The sequence below is a fragment of the Miniopterus natalensis genome, chromosome 13 (assembly GCF_054644295.1).
Source record: "Miniopterus natalensis isolate mMinNat1 chromosome 13, mMinNat1.hap1, whole genome shotgun sequence".
NCBI classification, from domain to species: domain Eukaryota; kingdom Metazoa; phylum Chordata; class Mammalia; order Chiroptera; family Miniopteridae; genus Miniopterus; species Miniopterus natalensis.
Window position 1 is genome coordinate 36202377 of NC_142093.1, and position 18342 is coordinate 36220718.

General features: G+C 44.2%; 1 protein-coding gene across 1 annotated transcript in view; it reads left to right on the forward strand.

Annotated features, from left to right (window-relative positions):
• Positions 1-18342, forward strand: part of MEIS1 (Meis homeobox 1) — a 126167-nt gene that overhangs the window by 27824 nt on the left and 80001 nt on the right. The window contains exon 6 of the mRNA XM_087823602.1: positions 599-710. Within this exon, the coding sequence (XP_087679728.1) occupies positions 599-710 (112 nt within the window). The remainder of the gene's footprint in view (positions 1-598; positions 711-18342) is intronic.

Here is an 18342-nt window from a genome sequence, read left to right on the forward strand (position 1 = left end):
AGGCTCGGCATGGGGCTGAGTGTACACAGTCCATGTGAATCTATTGTTATTCTCGTTTCTTTTTTGTCCCTGTGCCTGGTCCATTTGCCATGTACCATCCGGCAAACAGCTGGCATATACTAGCTATTATGGACCCCAGCCTAATTGTGAGGTCTTAAAAGCTGGGCTGTGTTTGTCCTTCAGGATGGATCTGAGGCCTCTATGAACCGCGGCGTGTAGACCACCACTCTCATTTTGCATTTTCCGAGTGGCAGACTGTTGTGCCAGAGGGTTTGTTGGTGTTAAAAATAGTCAGAATCAAGTGGCAGCATTTCCCCCCCCCTTCCTTGCTTGGAATGTTTTTGTTTTCCTTGGTAATAAAGCATGCAGTTACTTACAGAATAACTATTTGTACATATTATTTCAGCTTAGAAGCTAGAATTGGCAAATTTGGAATGTGCCCGTGGAGCTCTGAGCTGGCAGCGTCTGAGGGGGGGATGGGAAAGATGGCATGGCTGTCCATTCTGGCCGTCCATCACCCTGTCACGATGCAGTGGGATCCGGCCGGACCAGTGTTAGCAGACCGCTCTATTTGGATATCTGATTTGTGTCCCCACAGCCCTCTTGGAACAGAGATCACGATGACACGGCATCCACCCGCTCAGGCGGAACGCCAGGCCCTTCCAGCGGCGGCCACACGTCGCACAGTGGGGATAACAGCAGTGAGCAAGGTAGGAGAGGTTTTCTCATTGTTTCCTTTGCTACATGTTTCATTTTTAAGGGTCGAAAAATCAGAATTGCTTAGTTAGTGACTAATTTATACAGGTTTTCCTAGATCATAAATCCCATATAATACAAGAGCCAGCTCATCTCATTTTATGCCCCCCCATCCGTTTCTTCTTCTGTGCCATGCCAGCTGCCTAACTGCCTGTCACCTGCCACCTCCATATAACGGGGTCAGTGAACCGACTGAGGGCAAGATTAGAGAAGTCAAAGTTGGAACCTACGTGAACAGTATGCTACTCATACTGTGCTATCCAAATAAAAAGTATTATTATTACTTGCCCTTGGAGGCTTTTCCAGAGCTCCTGAAGAAACACCCACTGGGATTCCAAGCCCACAATGTCCTAAAATGCTTAGAAGTCAGTGGGCCTTTCAGGAGCCCATGTTGAGTGTCTCTCTCTCTCTCCGCTGGGTTGAAGCCATTTTTCTGAGTTTACTTATCTGAATCTCTTAAGTGACCTTATTGCAGGGTCAGACTAAAGGGCAGTGGGAAGAAATGGAAACAGACCAGATCCATTTGATCTGTGTTGCTCTTTGAACACACTTATCTCTGTGTGTATTTTGGGTGTCGGTGGAAGTACACGTATGACCATAACGAGCAGGGATAAAGTTGAAGCATGAGGTCGTTTTCAGCAGAAAGGTGGATGAGTAGCCAGCTGTCCCGAACTGCTTTTGATGAGACTGAGCGCAGTGGCTTTTGTGTTCAATGAATGCAACCAAAGTTTAAACGAGTCTGGACTCTGAGCCCGCAGTAGGTACAAACCTCAAAACCTGGGCTGACCATCATGTGTCACTGGAGTGCTGTTAGCCAAGAAAAGAATTTTGTTTTCTAACTTAGGTTGTCTCTACCAATTAGAATGTCAGCCTACAATGAATTAACACCATGCACTTGAAAACAAAAACAGGAAAGTTAAATTTTTTTAGGCACATGTATGCTATTTGGACTGGGAGTTAACTTCTACACGTAGAATTTGAAGCATCTGAGACATTTTCTTGTTCAAAGCCAAGTGGCTGACTGCATCGCGGCTCTCAGTCTAGTAAAAATGGAGCCTGGAGCAGTAAACTGGTCCGGAGCCGAGGCAGAAAGAGGTGACCTTCGCCCTCTGACTTTTACAGGAAAACTATATGCAGCACAAATCCACGGGGCCTTTTTTCTTTCGGGCATGTGTCCGTGTATGTTGTGGTGCTGCTGCTCACAGCGCTATTGCTGGGGGATGTCAGCACTTCCAACAGAAAGCCCTCCTTTCAGAACTCATCTTGCACCGTGCGTTTCCCTAAAGGTGGGGATCAATCTCAGTGCCTTTCCCTGTTTTCCACAATTGCTACATGGGGGCAGAGCCCAGTGTTTTTGTTTGTTCCCTTTTCTCTTTCATGTCTGGCTTCCCTCTCTCTCTCTCCCCATATATATATATACACACACATATATATATCCATATGTATGTATTTATGTATATATATGTATATATATGTATATCATCCACAAGCAGCAGGTATTAGATGACTGGAAGAAGGCTTGCGATCAGTTAGCTTGTTCTTGAATTTAAAGTTATAACATACTACATTTCCTTAAACGTAACCTGATGAAAAAATTCTCAGAGGCACATGTCCCGTCCTGACGCTTCCCCGCTGACACGTCATAACCAGGAATTAGGAATTTTGCGTGTTCCTTTGCCTTCAACAAGGGCTCTCCAAGGGCCAATTTGATAATGAACTTGACTGTAGCCAGGATCCTTGACATTGCTAGAGCTTCCCGCTTACATTGTTTCTCTGTATAATTTTTCATAAAAAACCACCACCCAGTTGTTTTTTAAAGTACTTTTACATAAATCATCTCATTGGAATGATCTCAGTTGACCCTGGTTTCTAACACAGCCCCGAGTGACAGATAGAACAGGTCTAGCCCATTTGACAGATGAGGGGGGAAAAGATGATGGGGGAGTCAAAGGATTTGTTGAGGTCCCGGTGTAGCGTCGGACCGAAAATTTCGGTTTCCCGGTTATTTATATAAGATTCCTGCCTTCACGCCTTCTTTCCCTGGCCCTCCACCAAAGAACTAAAGTCAAATAGAAACTTTCTGTCCTGACTTCCCCCTTCCTCGCCTCCCCCAGCTTGATAATCCAGGTGTTAGGAGTCCCGCCTTTAGCCTTCCCCGTGGGTTGTCTTTGGCAGTGTGATTTATTCCTTGCTAAATGCAGAGTGACGCCTAGAAGTGTTGCTGCAACAACTTACGTACATTTCCATGCCAACCATGACCCTTCTAAATCTTTTTTTCATCCCCGAGACCTGTGGAGCCGGGTCTTTGTGCAGCCTGCGGATTAACTGTGCGCAGTGGCTTTTCCATGTTTTCCCTGTCTGCCTTTTCTGGCAGCCGCGGGGGTGTGAGCCGCGCCAGCATTTGGCCCGTAGTGCATGTCCTAAATAGTTATTTACACAGTTTGAGTCCATTTTAGTCAACTGGGTAAATAACAGCCCTCTTCAAAAGATTTATAAATCCATAAATATGTCTTTATACATACCCAATAGACAGAAATAACTCAATCTGTCAAGAACATATCCAAAGAGGTGTTTCCCCCACAGACAGGAGTAATACATATTTTAAAACTTTCTCTGCTGTATTATTTGTACTGCGTTTCTTTCTTCCCCCCGTTCCTTGTCAATTTTCACCGCTTCATTATGGCACCTTTGGTACAAAAAGAAGAAATCCCCCGGGCTTTGGTCTCTGCGAAATAACCGCACCTGCCGCACAGCGCAGGCGTATAACAGGCTATAGATCTCAACCGAGTCCTGTTCTTTTGGACTTTCAACCTAAATAAAATAAAATAAGTCATACAGGCCATTGGTAATGTTCTGACAGATTTCAAAATACACTGACAATTTCTAGTTAGTGTTTCGGCAATTTGGGGGATTTTGAGTGCCTGATAAATTGCCCAAAGTAGTGCCTGTTGTGACTGATGGCATAGTTTTAGTAAAATTTTTACCTAAGCATAAAAACAAAAAAAACAAAAACAGAATGGAATCTTGGGCATTCTAAAGAGAGTATATAGTAGAGAGGTAATTAAGAAAAAGCAAAGCATATATATATATTTTTCAGGGATTTACTGTGTATTTATGGTTTGCGTAATAAATCTTTCCCCCAACTCAAATTATTTATCTAGCAACTCTTCCGCAGGACACCTGCTTTCATTGGGCATTAGCACCGGTGGCCTCTTGCAGGAGACTGGTTCTTTAATCAGTGAAGCCCCTTTAAACGGGCCTGGGTAGGCCTTCCTAGGCCTACCTAATGCCTCGGGTCGGGGGTTCTGCCGCTGTTGCTATGACATTGATTTTGTCTACTCTTTAACTTCCTCAAAGCACTTCCAGAGACAGGCGACGGAGCTCCTATTCTACCCCTGTCAATTATTTGCTACTCTCCCATTTCAGAAGAGAAAAAGGAAGCGCTCAGAAATATTGAGGAGTAACTGCTAGAGTCTGCTCTGGGGCCTCGGTCTCTTGGGCTTCCTCAGGGTTTTGGGATGGAGTATTCGGGACATCCGAGCAGAGTCTCTCTCACGAGCTGAGGGAGACATCGGCAGATACGTGACTCTTTCACGTGTCTTATTTGCCCTACTGTGCGCAGCTGCCCTCCTGACTGTACCCCGGGCCCACCCTCGGAAGCGTGTGGTTGGGGGCGGGAGATCACCAAGCTAGTCTGGTGCCTTTTCGTATTTCTTGCCTGGAGGGCAGCGACTCTACAGCTCACAGGCAGCTTTATGTATGACCGACCCTGTTCTGAGGTTGGGTGCTTCTCCAATTTTGGCTCACAGTTAAGAGAGGTGAATACATGATAGCAATACAACGATGAAATAACATATTCAGGGCTGGCTGTTGCTGTGGTTCCCACGTCGCCCTCGGTGAAGGAGGTCACAGAGGCTCAGAGAGGCGAGGAGACTTGGCCGGAGCCCCACTACGATGGGTGGCAGGGTTAGGACTTGAACCCATGCAGTCTGACTCCGGAGCCCACGCTCCTAACTGCGGTCATCCTGTGTGATAAAGTGCTCTTGTGTGGTCATCTGGTGGACATTCTTTCTGTTATCCAGGGGACGGGCCCTCCCCTGGTGTCCGCCAGGCCTGGCGCTGTGCTCTGTGATGTGACAGGGCTTCGAATACGACAGGATCCGCGTGAGCCTCAGGAGGGTTACCCGCCGCTGGCGAGTGAGAATCCAGTTTTGCGCGCTAAGTAGGATGATGACTGAGATAGTTACAGAGGAGCATGATGACTGATACGATTAATTCGTATTATGTATGAAGAGCCTCTCCCATTTCACTCATTCACAGATTGATTGAATTGAGAATAGGGGCACAGGAAACAAGTAAGGGCATTTTTCTGGCAGAACACTTCCCACTTAAAGCTCCTCTGGTTTTCCTCTCTTGTAAGGATAAAGAAAAAGTAGGATTGCTACATTGAAATTTGATATAAAACATCTCAACCCTAAAGGACTTTAACGGTCGCTGGAACCTCGAAAGCCCACTTAGGAACTTCTCCTTTTGGGGGCAGGACTCAAATCAACAATTGTATCTTTGCTCCCTCAAAAAAAAAAAAAAAAAAAAAAGGCAAAACAGCATGTTTCTATAAAGAGGGGCGACTGAAAAGCGCTGCTACTTCTTTATAATAATGTATCAATAGTTGCAATGCCTCCCACTGCCCCATCCCCCTCCTCGCCGGCTTTTGTATGAGTTCGGGCAACCTATAGGCAGAAGGCAATTCCATTTATTATTGAAGGGACTCTCCAGGCAGTTGTTTGGGACCTGTGAAGCCAGCGGGCAGAGCGGGCGGGCGGGCGGGGGCCGGAGGGAGGTGGGGCAGGGCCGCATTACGTTCCAGATGACTAAGCAACGATTTATATACCAGCTCGCCTTTTTACATGAAGAAGAAAAGTAATAACAGCCCAAACCCGGGCGTTTGAAACAGTCAGCTGTCTGATGAATAATGGGATAGGTGGGAAGGAGCACTCTGATTGGATGTCTTAATGAGCACATTTCGCACAGAGTTTGGGCTGCAGTTCCCCTTGACCTTTGCCCTTTATTGACCAAACTGACACTTCATTTTTCACATACTTCCAATTATGGCTCGGCGTAAGTGTTGCCCTCCCTCCTTTATTTCTTTCCTATGGACAACTTGAGAGTGGTGGAGGCCACAGAAGATATTTTAATTTGAAAAAGTACCTTAGCCACTCAGGCTTAGGATGTAATCTGTTATCTGCAGTTTCTCAGATGGAAAAAACACACACAGAGTGATTGCTGCTGGTTGAGAAACAGTTTTCTTTCTGTTTTAAAAATCCATCCCAACTGATTTTTAAAAGCAGTGTTCGAAATAACCTGAGAATCCTGAAAATGAAGGAAAATGTTTAACGAATGGTGGCTTTTTAAATTTTATTTCATTTGTCTGTTGGCCAGAGTGAGCTGAATGAGCTATTTTTGTGCACACTGACTTCTTAATTCTTGTACCTCGCAAGGAACTTCTTATATTTCAGGGCCACTAGAATGCACTTCTAGTGGGGAGAAAGGAAAAGTAAAATATAGCTGTGACCGCAGGCCTCAGCCTTTGGACTATTGCAACCTGGGTGTTACTTTAGTTACACTTACTGCTGGACTATAAACGAAAGCGTGGCCTCTGCATGCCCGTGGCAGGCAGAATAGGAAAATGATTTCCTGATGGGGAAAGTCAGGTGCAAAAAAAGAAAGGGGAAGTTATTATACTCCACAAATCCCCGTTATCAAAAGGTCCATATTATTAACTTATCAAACATGTGGACTTAGATGGATAGACAGAATCATTTTCCCAGGAACACCCCATACGAGATTCACCTTTCCTTTTATTGACTCATCAAATGTAACTGTTTTCTGTTCTCCATTTGCTTGACTTTTGGCATCATGAAAGCAGGTCATCATCTTAAAAACAAAGAAACATAACTTCGTCTAAAGTAGTGACTGTATATTTAGGGGCATGAACTTGGCCGTGAGTGTTTTCACAGAGAGCGCATTTTCTCACTGTTAGGCAATATCTCTAGTAAACTTGAGGTCATTGTTTTTCATCTTAGTTGAAAAAAAATGCGTTTGAAATTATTTACCCCTGAATAGATTTCCCTCGAACACAGGAGTATTTGTCTCCAACATGGATGAAGTGTTACTTATTTTATTATGTAGCCCTCTGGCATATCCGTGGCATATTTTTACTATAATATGGTAATAAAAGAATGTGTAAAAGGCAGACAGAGGTGCTGTCTTTTTCTGTAAGGTGACCTCTGTTACCAAGTAACTGCTTTACTTATGAGCTTATTAAAAACTCAAAAAAATGAGCTTTTCATACTTCACAGGCATTGATGTGAAAATGAGCTGTCCTGCGAGTAGTTTTCCTGATCATTTTTAGAACAATTGATTAGCCAAAGAGCTACTGTCATTAGTTGACATTGACTGATAGCAGTTTGTCAGAAGCTCTGAAGGTCAGCGAGACCGTTGGAGTTTCAGTGTGCCTTTGACTGACCTTTCCTGATTCCATCCCCCTGTGATTGGGTTTGAATAGGTCTGGCCCTCGATTGGAAAAGACAGGGCATTCGTCAACAGGGTCACTGCTTGTATTTTCTGCGGATTGCTCATTTTTATTTATGTGTGAATTCACGGTCTGGATATCTCATCAAAGGTACTCTAATTTTTGAAATTTAACACGATTCGGTTTCCCATTGCTTTGCGGTGTTACATGGACTCTGTATATGATGCAGACTTTGCTACTGACAGTTGTCGTTGTCACCTGTGCAGACACCGGGGTTTTGTCGAACGGGATGATTTGGGTTTTTGTTGGTGGTGTTGCTGTTGTAGCTGTTCCTTGAGAAATAGAAACTCTGGTGTGACTTGTAGAACTTCTGAAATTTTACACCAGTTCTCTGAGTTTCCTAGAATTAGTTACATTGGTCTCTCAAGAGTCATGGGATAGTTTTAAATGACAGAAGGAGTGGTAGAGAATTGTATGCATTATGATGTTATGTCAGTTTATCACTTGGCTCTGCAGTCAGATGTGGAAGCTTTTTTAAACAGGTATCTTCTTTTTGGCTTCACTCTGTAAATTAGAGAAAGCTCCCCTGTCCGTAGTGGCCTTAGCCCTTCAGCGAGAAGGGAACATATTTTCCATTGCAGTGAACCCAGAAGTGACTGGTTCAGAAGGCTCAGCTCTTTCTTTCTAAAACTGTAAGGTATTCTTCCCAAATGCATCCCATAGAAGAATACGTTCTGCACTCATGTTAATAGCATGCATTTTACTGCTTTATATAAACAATAAAAATGGTGATCTGAGCTTTAGAAATCCAGATCTTAATGTGTAATTATTTAATTCACTTTCTAACTAAGGCCTTTCTTTTCTCTTACCCTCTCTCACCTTCCCTCCTTCCCTCGGTTCTGCATGGGGTTTTAAACTATAAGCAGCAACTCGTCTTTCAGGTCAGCCCTCCCAGGCATTCCCGGGCCACCACACACAACCTGGCACAGCTTAACTGTGTGTTTCAGTTTCTACCCAAGAAAATAAACCAGGAGAGAGTCCATTGTCTCCTGCGGTGGATTCTTCACACGGTGTCATTCTTGGCAAGGCCGGAGTAAGGAAGTTAATTTTAGGGAAGCATCCATTTAATATAGCCCAAGGAGATAAAAAGAGTCTAGAATTGTAATCACTTCTGCAGATGGGCCAAAATATTGTCATGAATTGTATTTAAGTGGGGAAATGTAAATTTATACATTCTAGTCATCAAAAATGGATTAAGCACTTATGTATGGCAGGTGCTCTGTGTGAGGCTATAAAATGAGTGGGTCGTAGCAGTCGCCCTCAGGAATTTCGTGCGTGCCACCAATAACATCAAGCCTATGTAAGTGACATAGTCACTAAATCCTGAATATTCTTAGGGAGCCGAGTGTATTTATTTCACAACATACCAGTGACCCAGACCCGGTGAACTCTGTGGTCAGGGATGTTGACTGAGAGACAAGGTGAGAGGTATTTAGTCTAACTTGGTCCTCTGACTGTCAGAGACTCAGCCTCTGTGGGGCCTGTGAGACCAGCCTTGATCTTCAGCTCCCTCTTAGGAACGTGGTCCCATTCTCCCGGGCAGCCCTGTGGCCCCCCAGGGCCCTGCAGTCTGAACCACTGGTGTCATCATTGCTTTCTCCACCATCAGGCACCGGGCTGCTGACTCATGCTTTCTCTTCAGGGGACCTTAACATTTTGGGGGGAGGGTGGGAATCCCTTTGGCAATGTGATGAAGTCAATGGGTGTCTTATCAGAGTAATATTTTTATTAATGCATAAAATAAAACACATAGGGCTACAAGGGAAAGTAATTGTATTGAAATCCAGTTATCAAAATACTCTAAAAAACCCAAATGGTCATATAGGGATATGAGTGTTTTAACTATGCATTAAATAATATGGTCTGGCAGTAATTCTGTTGTGTATGTTTTTGAAATAGTGGTAAATATAATGATGTTTTAAGGTATTTGTGACAACTGTATTGTGATATATAAATATGATTTCCATTGGTGACAAAGTCACAGGTCCTGCTAATTGTCTGTGGTTCGTTACCTGGGTACACACTTGAAAGAAATGGTAATTCCAGTTAGAGGTTAGTGAGAAGAAAATGTAAAATTTCCCCTCCCAAGTACATGGATCTTTTGAATTCTAACCATGGAGTCCCTTTTTGAGGGGAGGGTCTGTGTAGTATAGGTTAAAAACTTCTAAACCTAAGTGTCAGCTGCAGGTAGTATTCTGTGAACCTGGAGATTGGAGGAAGTGACCCTCTTCTGTGTTGTCATGGTAGCCAGTGTCTTATCCTTTGTCACTTATTGAAATGAGCCTTTCATTCATCAGCCTCCCCAGGCCGCTCCTGGGAAGGCACTCGTCTTCATCTTTAAATCTCCTGTGCCCAGCGTAGTTCAGGGCACGTGGCCACTGATGGATAATTATTTATTAAAGAGGATCGGGAACCCTCTCATGCTTTCAAATTGTGATTGCCCTGTATTCCCTCAGGACTGATTTCTTCTGGGTGCCAGATGGCTCATCTCACGTGGCAATCTCTGCCGACGTGTAAATAGATACTGAGGTCTCACCTGCCCAGACTCCGGAGATGGGTTTGAACAGGAGGACTCAAGGAAAGATTCAGTAGGTAGCCCTCCTCAGACGCTGATGGTAGGTGGGTTTAAGACTGTACCTTAAATCATGCTGCCTGTATAACTGCCTATTCTGCGTACTCCTACTCTTGGGTACCATCCTCTGGCCCTGGATGAGCTTCCAATAAAGGATAGGTGGGGACTGGTGGCAGCATTTTAGCGTGTTTTGAGGGCTCTTAAGGTAGGGGGAAGAATGAATTCTTGGCAGGAGTAGCTGAGCTACCCTGGGAGGGCTTTTAATGTCCTATGCCGTTCCCAGCAGCAGACATGATTCCACCCCCTGGGATGTGATATTTAGCTCTGCTCCTGAATTTATCTCTCTCCCTCGTGAATGCTAGCACTAATTAAGGATAGTGGTAGAGGTTTTGGCTGTTGGCCTAGCAAAAACTAACCCAAACAGTAAATTTATGCCAAGCATTTTCCTTAGAAAGGGGTAGGCGTGGTCTACCTCTTACATTGATTGGTCCCAGAAGTGTAGTTGGTAAGTTGGGTTTTGCTCAAGTGTCTGGCTTTGTGGATTAGTTCAGTCTTGCAGATAATTTTCCGTAATTACTTAACCTAAAAGCATTCTGTTTGATTAGTACAATTAGCTTTGGCTTTCCCCCATTTACCAATATCAACCCATATGCATTCCCTCCTAGACATAGATCATCTTATTTCCTAACAAGGAATGAAAGGAGAACTGCCTTTTACTTATTTATCAGGAGAAAAAGAGAACATGACCTTACCTAGAAAAATCTTAAATTTTCTTCAAAACCACATATTTTTGAGAAAGGGAAAATTGAAGAGTGAGTGCAGAAGCTATTGAAGTTGACAATAGGCTTGTTGTTAGATGACTGGCATTAGATCAGTGCTGTCTCTTTAACTATTTCCTTTGGGGTAGAGCAACTCTTTCCTTGAGTGTCCCCATTACGATGTCCCTATGACAGCAGGACAGGGAGCGTCTGGACACCCTCTTGTACTGTGATGCCTTAGGAAAAGGTTCTATCTTAATTTTAAAATGCATGCATACACTCTCCTCTTCTTTCTAAGAAAGAATTTAAGGAAAATAACAAAAGCATATAGCACACAATAAGATAAAATAAGTAGATGAAAAATTTAAATGAAAGGAAAGTGAACAAGAGGCCAGGACAGAACAACATGAATGATAAGATTATAAGATTATGTACAGTTGCTAGAAGTAGGCAGCTAATTTAGCTCCGAGCTTCCTGGCAGCCTAAGTGAAGAGGGGAATATAATTAGTTGCAAGAGTTAGGGCTTCCGTGCAGGTTGTTCAGAAGAATCCCTTGGACTTGTATAAAGAGCCGAGAGGAGTTTTACCACATGTCCTCACACCGGGACCCAGCGAATGGCTTAGAATGACATCGCCAGCATCACCTTCAGGACTCCGCTTGCACTCCCCTTAGCTGGCACAGCGCTGCAGTGTAAGTGCCTGATAAATATTTGATTGACTGACTTGACTCGATGCCTGGAATCACATTCAGCCCATTGTTGCTTTAACGTTTTGGTACCTAAGCTAGTCTTGATTTCCGTGGTTGAAACCGATGGTGGCCTGTCTTACTGTGAGCCAAGTGCTGACTATCTGGTGATGCCATGGGGCCTTTTCTTGCATTTCCATGTCTTTCTTCTAACCATTTTATGGTGGGTCAACTCCATTCTCGTCTTTTCTCCCCCTACCTGGGGCTGGAAATACAAGTGTGAATGCTCTTGTCATTCTGGTTATTGTCCCCTGAAACAGGGTCAGTGGAGTCAGAGAGATTCGGACGAGCGATGGGTAAAATGAGGGGCCGAGCTGGGATGACAGCATGGTAGGATTCAGGTGCCACAGTCTTTAAAACAGGAAGCTCTGAGGGAATATAACTTTAACCTATAAAACTGGAGATGGCTGTGTGTCACAAATACTTGGTTTACCACATCCCAGCACCAAGAATATCCCTTTATGTGAAAAGAATAAATTTAGTGCAAATAAAAGGTATTGCTTGATCTTATGAATTTAAAGCTTATGAGAGGGATGCTCCCAAAGGCATTGGAGGTGAAGACAGAAATAGTCCTGTTCATGAACTTAATGGGTATTAATTGAATGTCCACTGGGTACCAGCCCAGTGCAGTATGTAAGAATTCAGGGAGAAAGAGGCCTTTCCTGGAATCAAACCGACAGTCCAGGGGAGGGGCAGACAGTTCACGTGTGGTAGGTGAAGTCTCACCATTGAGTAGCTCAGTGTGATTTGGAAGTAGAGGAATGGCACCTAACAAATGGGCAAATAGGAGTCAACTGCCTGGCCTGGGTACGCCCTCACCCGGGGCTTCAGGGCCGGCATCCTTCATCCATCCCAGTGCCCTTTCTCGTCAAGCCTGAACGGGACGTGGAGCAGGGTCCCTCTCCACACAGCACTCCAGGCAGCCTCTACCCATCCCCCAGAGTTAGCCCTCCAAGAACCCTGCTTTTGATTCCCAGTCTCCCTCCTGGCTTCTCCAAGGGCTTAGGCTCTGCTGGAAAGTGGGGCCAGATGGAGTAGTAGCAGAGCACTACGAGGCAAGGAAAGTAGGAAGTTTGTGTAAAGGGAAGAAATAAAGAGAAAACATGACACATGACACTTCCGAGGCTGAGTGTAGGCCTCAGCCCGAGCAGAGAACAGGGTGTGGGGAAGCAGGAGTCGGAGTGAGGCCAAGAGGCGGCAGGGGCCAGACCAGGAAGGACCATATGTGTTGTCTTGGGAGCTGGGAGTTCGCTTGAGAGGCGATGGGGAGCCACTGAAAACGTTCGAAGCTGTGTCACGGTCAGAGCTGAGTGAAGGGGGAACGGCTGCGGGCGGGAAGGGCTGGGGCCAGTGCTGCAGTTACGCAGAAGTGTTGAGGCCGTGAAGTCAGGCAGAGGGAAGGGGCTGGACCAGACTGAGAGACTGAGTGGTGGTGGTGGGGGGGGGGGCGGTAGGTTTGGAAGGGTGAAGGTCATGCAGAGGTTTCCGAGTACTGTCCTGCAGACCACAGTGCCTTCTGGCCGCCTCTCTGTCTTCTTACGTGTAGCTTTAGCCCTCTAGAGACGAGGACCATATAGCTGGTCATTGCCGACTGTGGCTTTTACCCCACACCCTGGCTGGACAGAAGTGACATTTTTTTCATGACGGTGGCTTTTAGAAGTCCAGCCACCATTCTCTCTCTCTGCCACCCTTCTTTCCCGTGGGGAAGGCTCTGGCTCCAAGGGGACCAGGGGCTGGGTGGAAAGGAAGAGGCCAGCCACGCTATCATGGGAATTTGGTGACTCATTTCATCAGTTGACTACTCTGAAAATAAGGTGACTTCCCCCTTCGCTTGACAACTGATTGATGAACATTTCCTGAGTATTTGCAGAGTAGATGTTTTGTTTCACGGGCCTCCGTGCTTATGGACTCCCAGTGGAGTGTAACCCCGGCGTGCCTCAGCCTTCCCACATCCCAGGCACTGGAGTTTTCTTTTCATGTAGAATCTTCAAGACTTACCGGACTCCAGGATTGGAAATAATATACTCTTGTGCCTGCTGATACAACTCTGCTTGTATTCGCTTTTTGCCAGAGTGTTAAGGAAGGATAATTTTTTAATACTGAAACAGTAATTTTTTTTTTTTTGGACCAACAACACTGTGACCTGATACTTAGTAGGTGTACACTGAAAGTTGTCTTTGAGAAGAGTGCACTTCATTCTGTGTCTAGAATTTGTCTTGTGTTTAGTTTTCACTTTCTTTCCCAGGATGTGAGTTTGTGTATTTTTGGAAGGATTGTCCTTTACTTCGATTCCAGATGTCCTAATGCTCTTGATAGGAAAGGAGTCGGCTTTGGACAACATTAATTGCTCTGCTAAATGATGGAATGTTTTAATAAAAGCTGCATGGGAAGAAGTGGAAGCATTACTTTTAGGCTCCAAGAATGTTCCTTGGGTTCATTTTTCACACTAGAAATGGAGGCAGTAGGTTTGCATTATGTGGGTCAGGAGTCACTGTCTTAGGTAGTAGCCATGGTCCTTAAACTTGATTTTCATATTTCAAATGGAGGCAGTAGGTTTAACGTGTCTTATTTTGCAGCTGGAACAGATTCTATTTTTAATCTGTAAGTCGAATGTGGCGTGGAGCCATGTGCTGTCCGGATCCAAATGCATAACTCCTGTTGATATCAGTGAGTTTCATGATGGATTGGAAAGAAGTATGTGGCCTCTATTCCAAATATCTATCTGACTCTTTAGAATTAAGCATGCTGAACCAATCCTACCACTTTTCAAGTTAAAATGAAGTATTTTTTAATGTAACAACCATGCTGGCTTAAAGGAGTAATGCAACAGTTTCAAACAGACACACACACACATAACCGTAGAATTGGTTTTCAGGCAGAAAGAGGCAACTGGGCTCAGGGACCTGGGCGGCATAGTAAAGGCCGTGGCTGTATTGAGCTACACCAAATTGCCTTTAAATAGAAAGGATAAGAGGAGAAAGCCTTTTCTTTGGATGGTACTCTGCTCACGGGAGTACACACATTATTGCCGATGAGTAATTCTAGCAAGAACCCTCCCATACTTCCTCCCTCCCATTGCCCGGTGGTGGGAATGGCATGGCAATCTTCATTCAGAATTGACTGGTGTTTGCGTCCGTAGATAAATGCACTCAAATCATAATTGTTGTAACAGGATTGTTTGATTACCTGGCAATGGCCTCGTTCTGAGATAGCTTCTGGATCACCTGTTCGTTGGGAACATTTGACAGACCTCATGTTTATTACCCAATTGAGTGTCAGTAGCAATTTCAGCTAAAGATAAACAAAAATGCAAGTACTTGTTGACCTTGACTTTTTTCCACAAGAGATTGGACTTGATAGCTCTATTGCTGTTCAGCTGATAAGGGATATAAACAGCAGTTTAAGGAAAATGTTTTATTCCCAGAGGAAAATACCCTATTTGCTGTGGGAAAATGGCAGTAGACATGTATCCCCTTGGCCAGATTTGCTTAATTCACCTTTATTTGAGCTGTGGGAAAAAGATATAGGGGAGGAGAAGGAAACTTTTTATGGCTTTAATATACAATTGCGAAGATTGTTACAACACGAATACGGTAGTTAGCAGATTGAATGCAATTTTAGAAGCAAACGATGTTTCTATGATTTATGGTACTTAGTAATATGATTTCTTTTGAAACGATCGCGTTAATGTAATATTGTGTTTCAGAGATGCAGATCTTGTAAAAATGCAATAGACTTATGGTGCCAAAATGCCCTTTCAGATTCTAATTAAAAAACATTAAATGTCATTGGTTAGTGATCTCACTCGGGGCAAAGAGAGAGATTGACATGGTGAATATACTTAACGTGGGACGCTACAGAAGAGCACTGAGGGGTGTGGCAATCAACACGTTGCTTCGGGCACAAAGACTTAAGTTCCAGATTTGAATCAAGAAATGCTGGGCCATTTAAGGATTCCCATTTCTTGGTGAGGCATTAAGCGTCCGTCGGTGGCGTGTCCTGTTTGCTCTTAAAAATCCCACTGTGTTTTCCTTTGGAGGAGAGGTGCTTTGGCTCAGTGCCACTGGCTTCAACTTTTGCTCTTAAAATGTTGTTTTGATGCATAGTGTAGTGATGGCTGAATTGATTTCTGTGCATAAACGGTGGCCTAGATTCTTGCCCTGTGGAAATCCACGGAATTAAAACTGTAGGTTCCCGGAGTGATAAGAGGTAAGCAAATGATTAGGTATGCATACAGGGGGAAAAATTGAGATGCTCATAGAATGGAAATAAGGATCTATATCATTTGCAAGTTTAATGTAAATGTAAGCCACTAATATGACTAATAATTTAATGCTAATATGCGAATGTGAGTAAATGTAATTCTAATCATTTTCTATTTGGTGTGTTCTCAAAGAGTTCTGAGCAAAAATGCACTGTATTGAAATGTGTCCCTGGCTGTCCAGGATGAAAATCTGGTCTGCCGACAGCTGTGACCCTTATGAAACCTCTGGGACATGAGGGACTCGAATTTCTCCCTAGATAGACAATGTGGGACAATTTGAGGTCGCAGAATCTAAGCCAGGATTTCTCGCAGAGAGGTTTAGCACACTGGGCTATGCGATTCATCCAGTAGATATCCAAGCTGAGAGCTCGTCCAACATGCCTTTGTATGTAGTCACTGGTAGTAATTCATCATATAGACTATGTTTTTTCTAAAACTATTTGACCTTTTATCTATTTTTCAGAGTATAGATTTCCTCATGAGGATATCACAGGCAAGTTTTGGGTACTTTTTTTGTTTTGTTTTGTTTTGAGAACAGGTCCTTGGAATGAAATTTTAAAATATAAGTAAGGAAAGCCATCCCATATAAGACCAATAGGGAATTTCCTCTGTCTTTTAAAAAGCCACAGGGATGGAATAGAAGAGTCCACTGTCCCTGGGCCCCTCTGCTGGGCCCCCCTTCCTTCCTTGAGAGTTTCTTTGGAGAGTAAGTGCTTGCTGACGTCCACGTTTCTGTGGAACTTTTGTGACTAACAGTGGAAATCTCTGCAGTGACAGATGCCATTGCAGATTATTATGATGCCCATTACTTGGTGAATGAAATTAGGAGGAGTTCCTTTCTGACATGCACATACCACTTCTCCGACACTGAAAGATGTATCCTAGAATCTTTGTAAAATAAAAACAAAACACATCCTCAGGATGACTGGTGATTCTTTGGTTAATATGTTAGCAATGAGCAGAGACAAGCCTTCTACCTCGGGGGTCCTGGTCCCTGCAGCAGGAGCCCCCCAGCTCAGGCTCCTGCGGGCTGCGTGGCCAGGGTGTGGGAGGGGCCTGTCCTACATTCCTCCTCCAAGTCACTGAAGGATGTGGCAAGGACATGAATTGTTTGCGGCTGGCTCTCGGTCCTGCTGCTAGGAAAGACTTCTGCGTTTATCTGCATTTTTCTGAGCAGCAGTCGCTGTGTAGTCACGTCCTAGGCCACTTTGTGGGAAAGCTTTCTTTATGGTGGGTGACGTGGCGTTTCTTGTCACTTCCTCAAATTCCTCCCTGCTGCCTATCGGTGTTGCCCTGGACTTATCTGGGTTGAGCCTCGGCCAGCCCGAGCCACCCAGGTTCCTATTTCAGAGGAGCAGGCTGACAGCAATGACGCTGCCGTTTCTCGGCCTCAGGACGGGGGTGTGGGGTGGGGGAAGGAGCCCAGAGGGGAGGGGCCCCGGGTGGGGGACCACAGGCTGATTCCAGGCCTGCTACCCCAAGTCCCCTCTTTATTCCCATCAGCCTTACTTCTCCGTAGGCTGACAATATAATTTATTTTGATGTGGAACTGGATGTACCCTTTCCAGCTCCAACTTTACCTGAGCTTGTGTTCATTCCTTCCACCCAGGTTGCCTCTGTGCGGAGCCTCTCAGCTCTTATGAATTGGAATTTAGAGGATCAGAGACATGTGGCTCTTTTTGTTCGGATCTTCCATTATTTAATAGATATTTGTTGAATACCTTCTGTGAGCCATGTACAATGCCGGGTGGAGGCGAAAAAAAGTTTTCTGAGAAATAACATGTTTTTTTATGCTCTCAGTTTATGAAATGTGTCCAGCTTGCTTCGTTTGTGAGCCCTTACACCAACAATCCTATAGCAGGGCAGCTATTCACATCTCCATTTTTAGGTGAGAATTGCCAAAGTCTGGCAGGGAGAAAGTGGGAAAACACCAGGACCTGAATCAACCAGATTATTTATTTATTATTATTATTTTTTTAACTCCGACATCTTTCTTTTAAGAAGTAACCTAGTAACTGGTATCTTTTTGGTCCATTTATTTCTGAAATGCATTCACCAGCCCTCTCTTTCATGAGGAAGAGAAAAGAGGTTAATATTAGGAAGGAGCTTTAGAAGGAAGGGACTCGGCACTGCTTAGCCTTATATTTCATTCATTCATTCATTCATTCATTCATTCATTCATTCATTCACTGATTCTTTCACTCACTCACTCACTCACAGAGTGCCTCTTGTATACCAGGCACTGTGCTAAACCCTGAGATGACAAAGATGAGTGAGACCACTCCCTGGCGTCGGGGAGTTTAGAGTTCAGTGCCTGTTGCTCCCTTCACTTCTGAATTAAGAAATGTTTGGTACAAACGTATTTCCTGATGTTGTTCTTATAGGAATTACCTATTCACCCAATTCATTTGATGCTCTTACTAATTTTCAGACATAAGGGGGTTCAGTGTACGACTAGATCTGAAGCAAGCGTATATTGGTCTCTCCCTGTGGAAAAAAAAGGGCTGAGTTTTCACTTCTTTGGGCAGAAGAACAACCTAAACTCACTTATAAAATGGGGGTAATATTAGTACCTACGTATAGTGATGTTGAGACAATGAAACAAGTTGATGTATTGAACTTAGAAGAGTGCCTGGGACATGTTAAACATTATGTG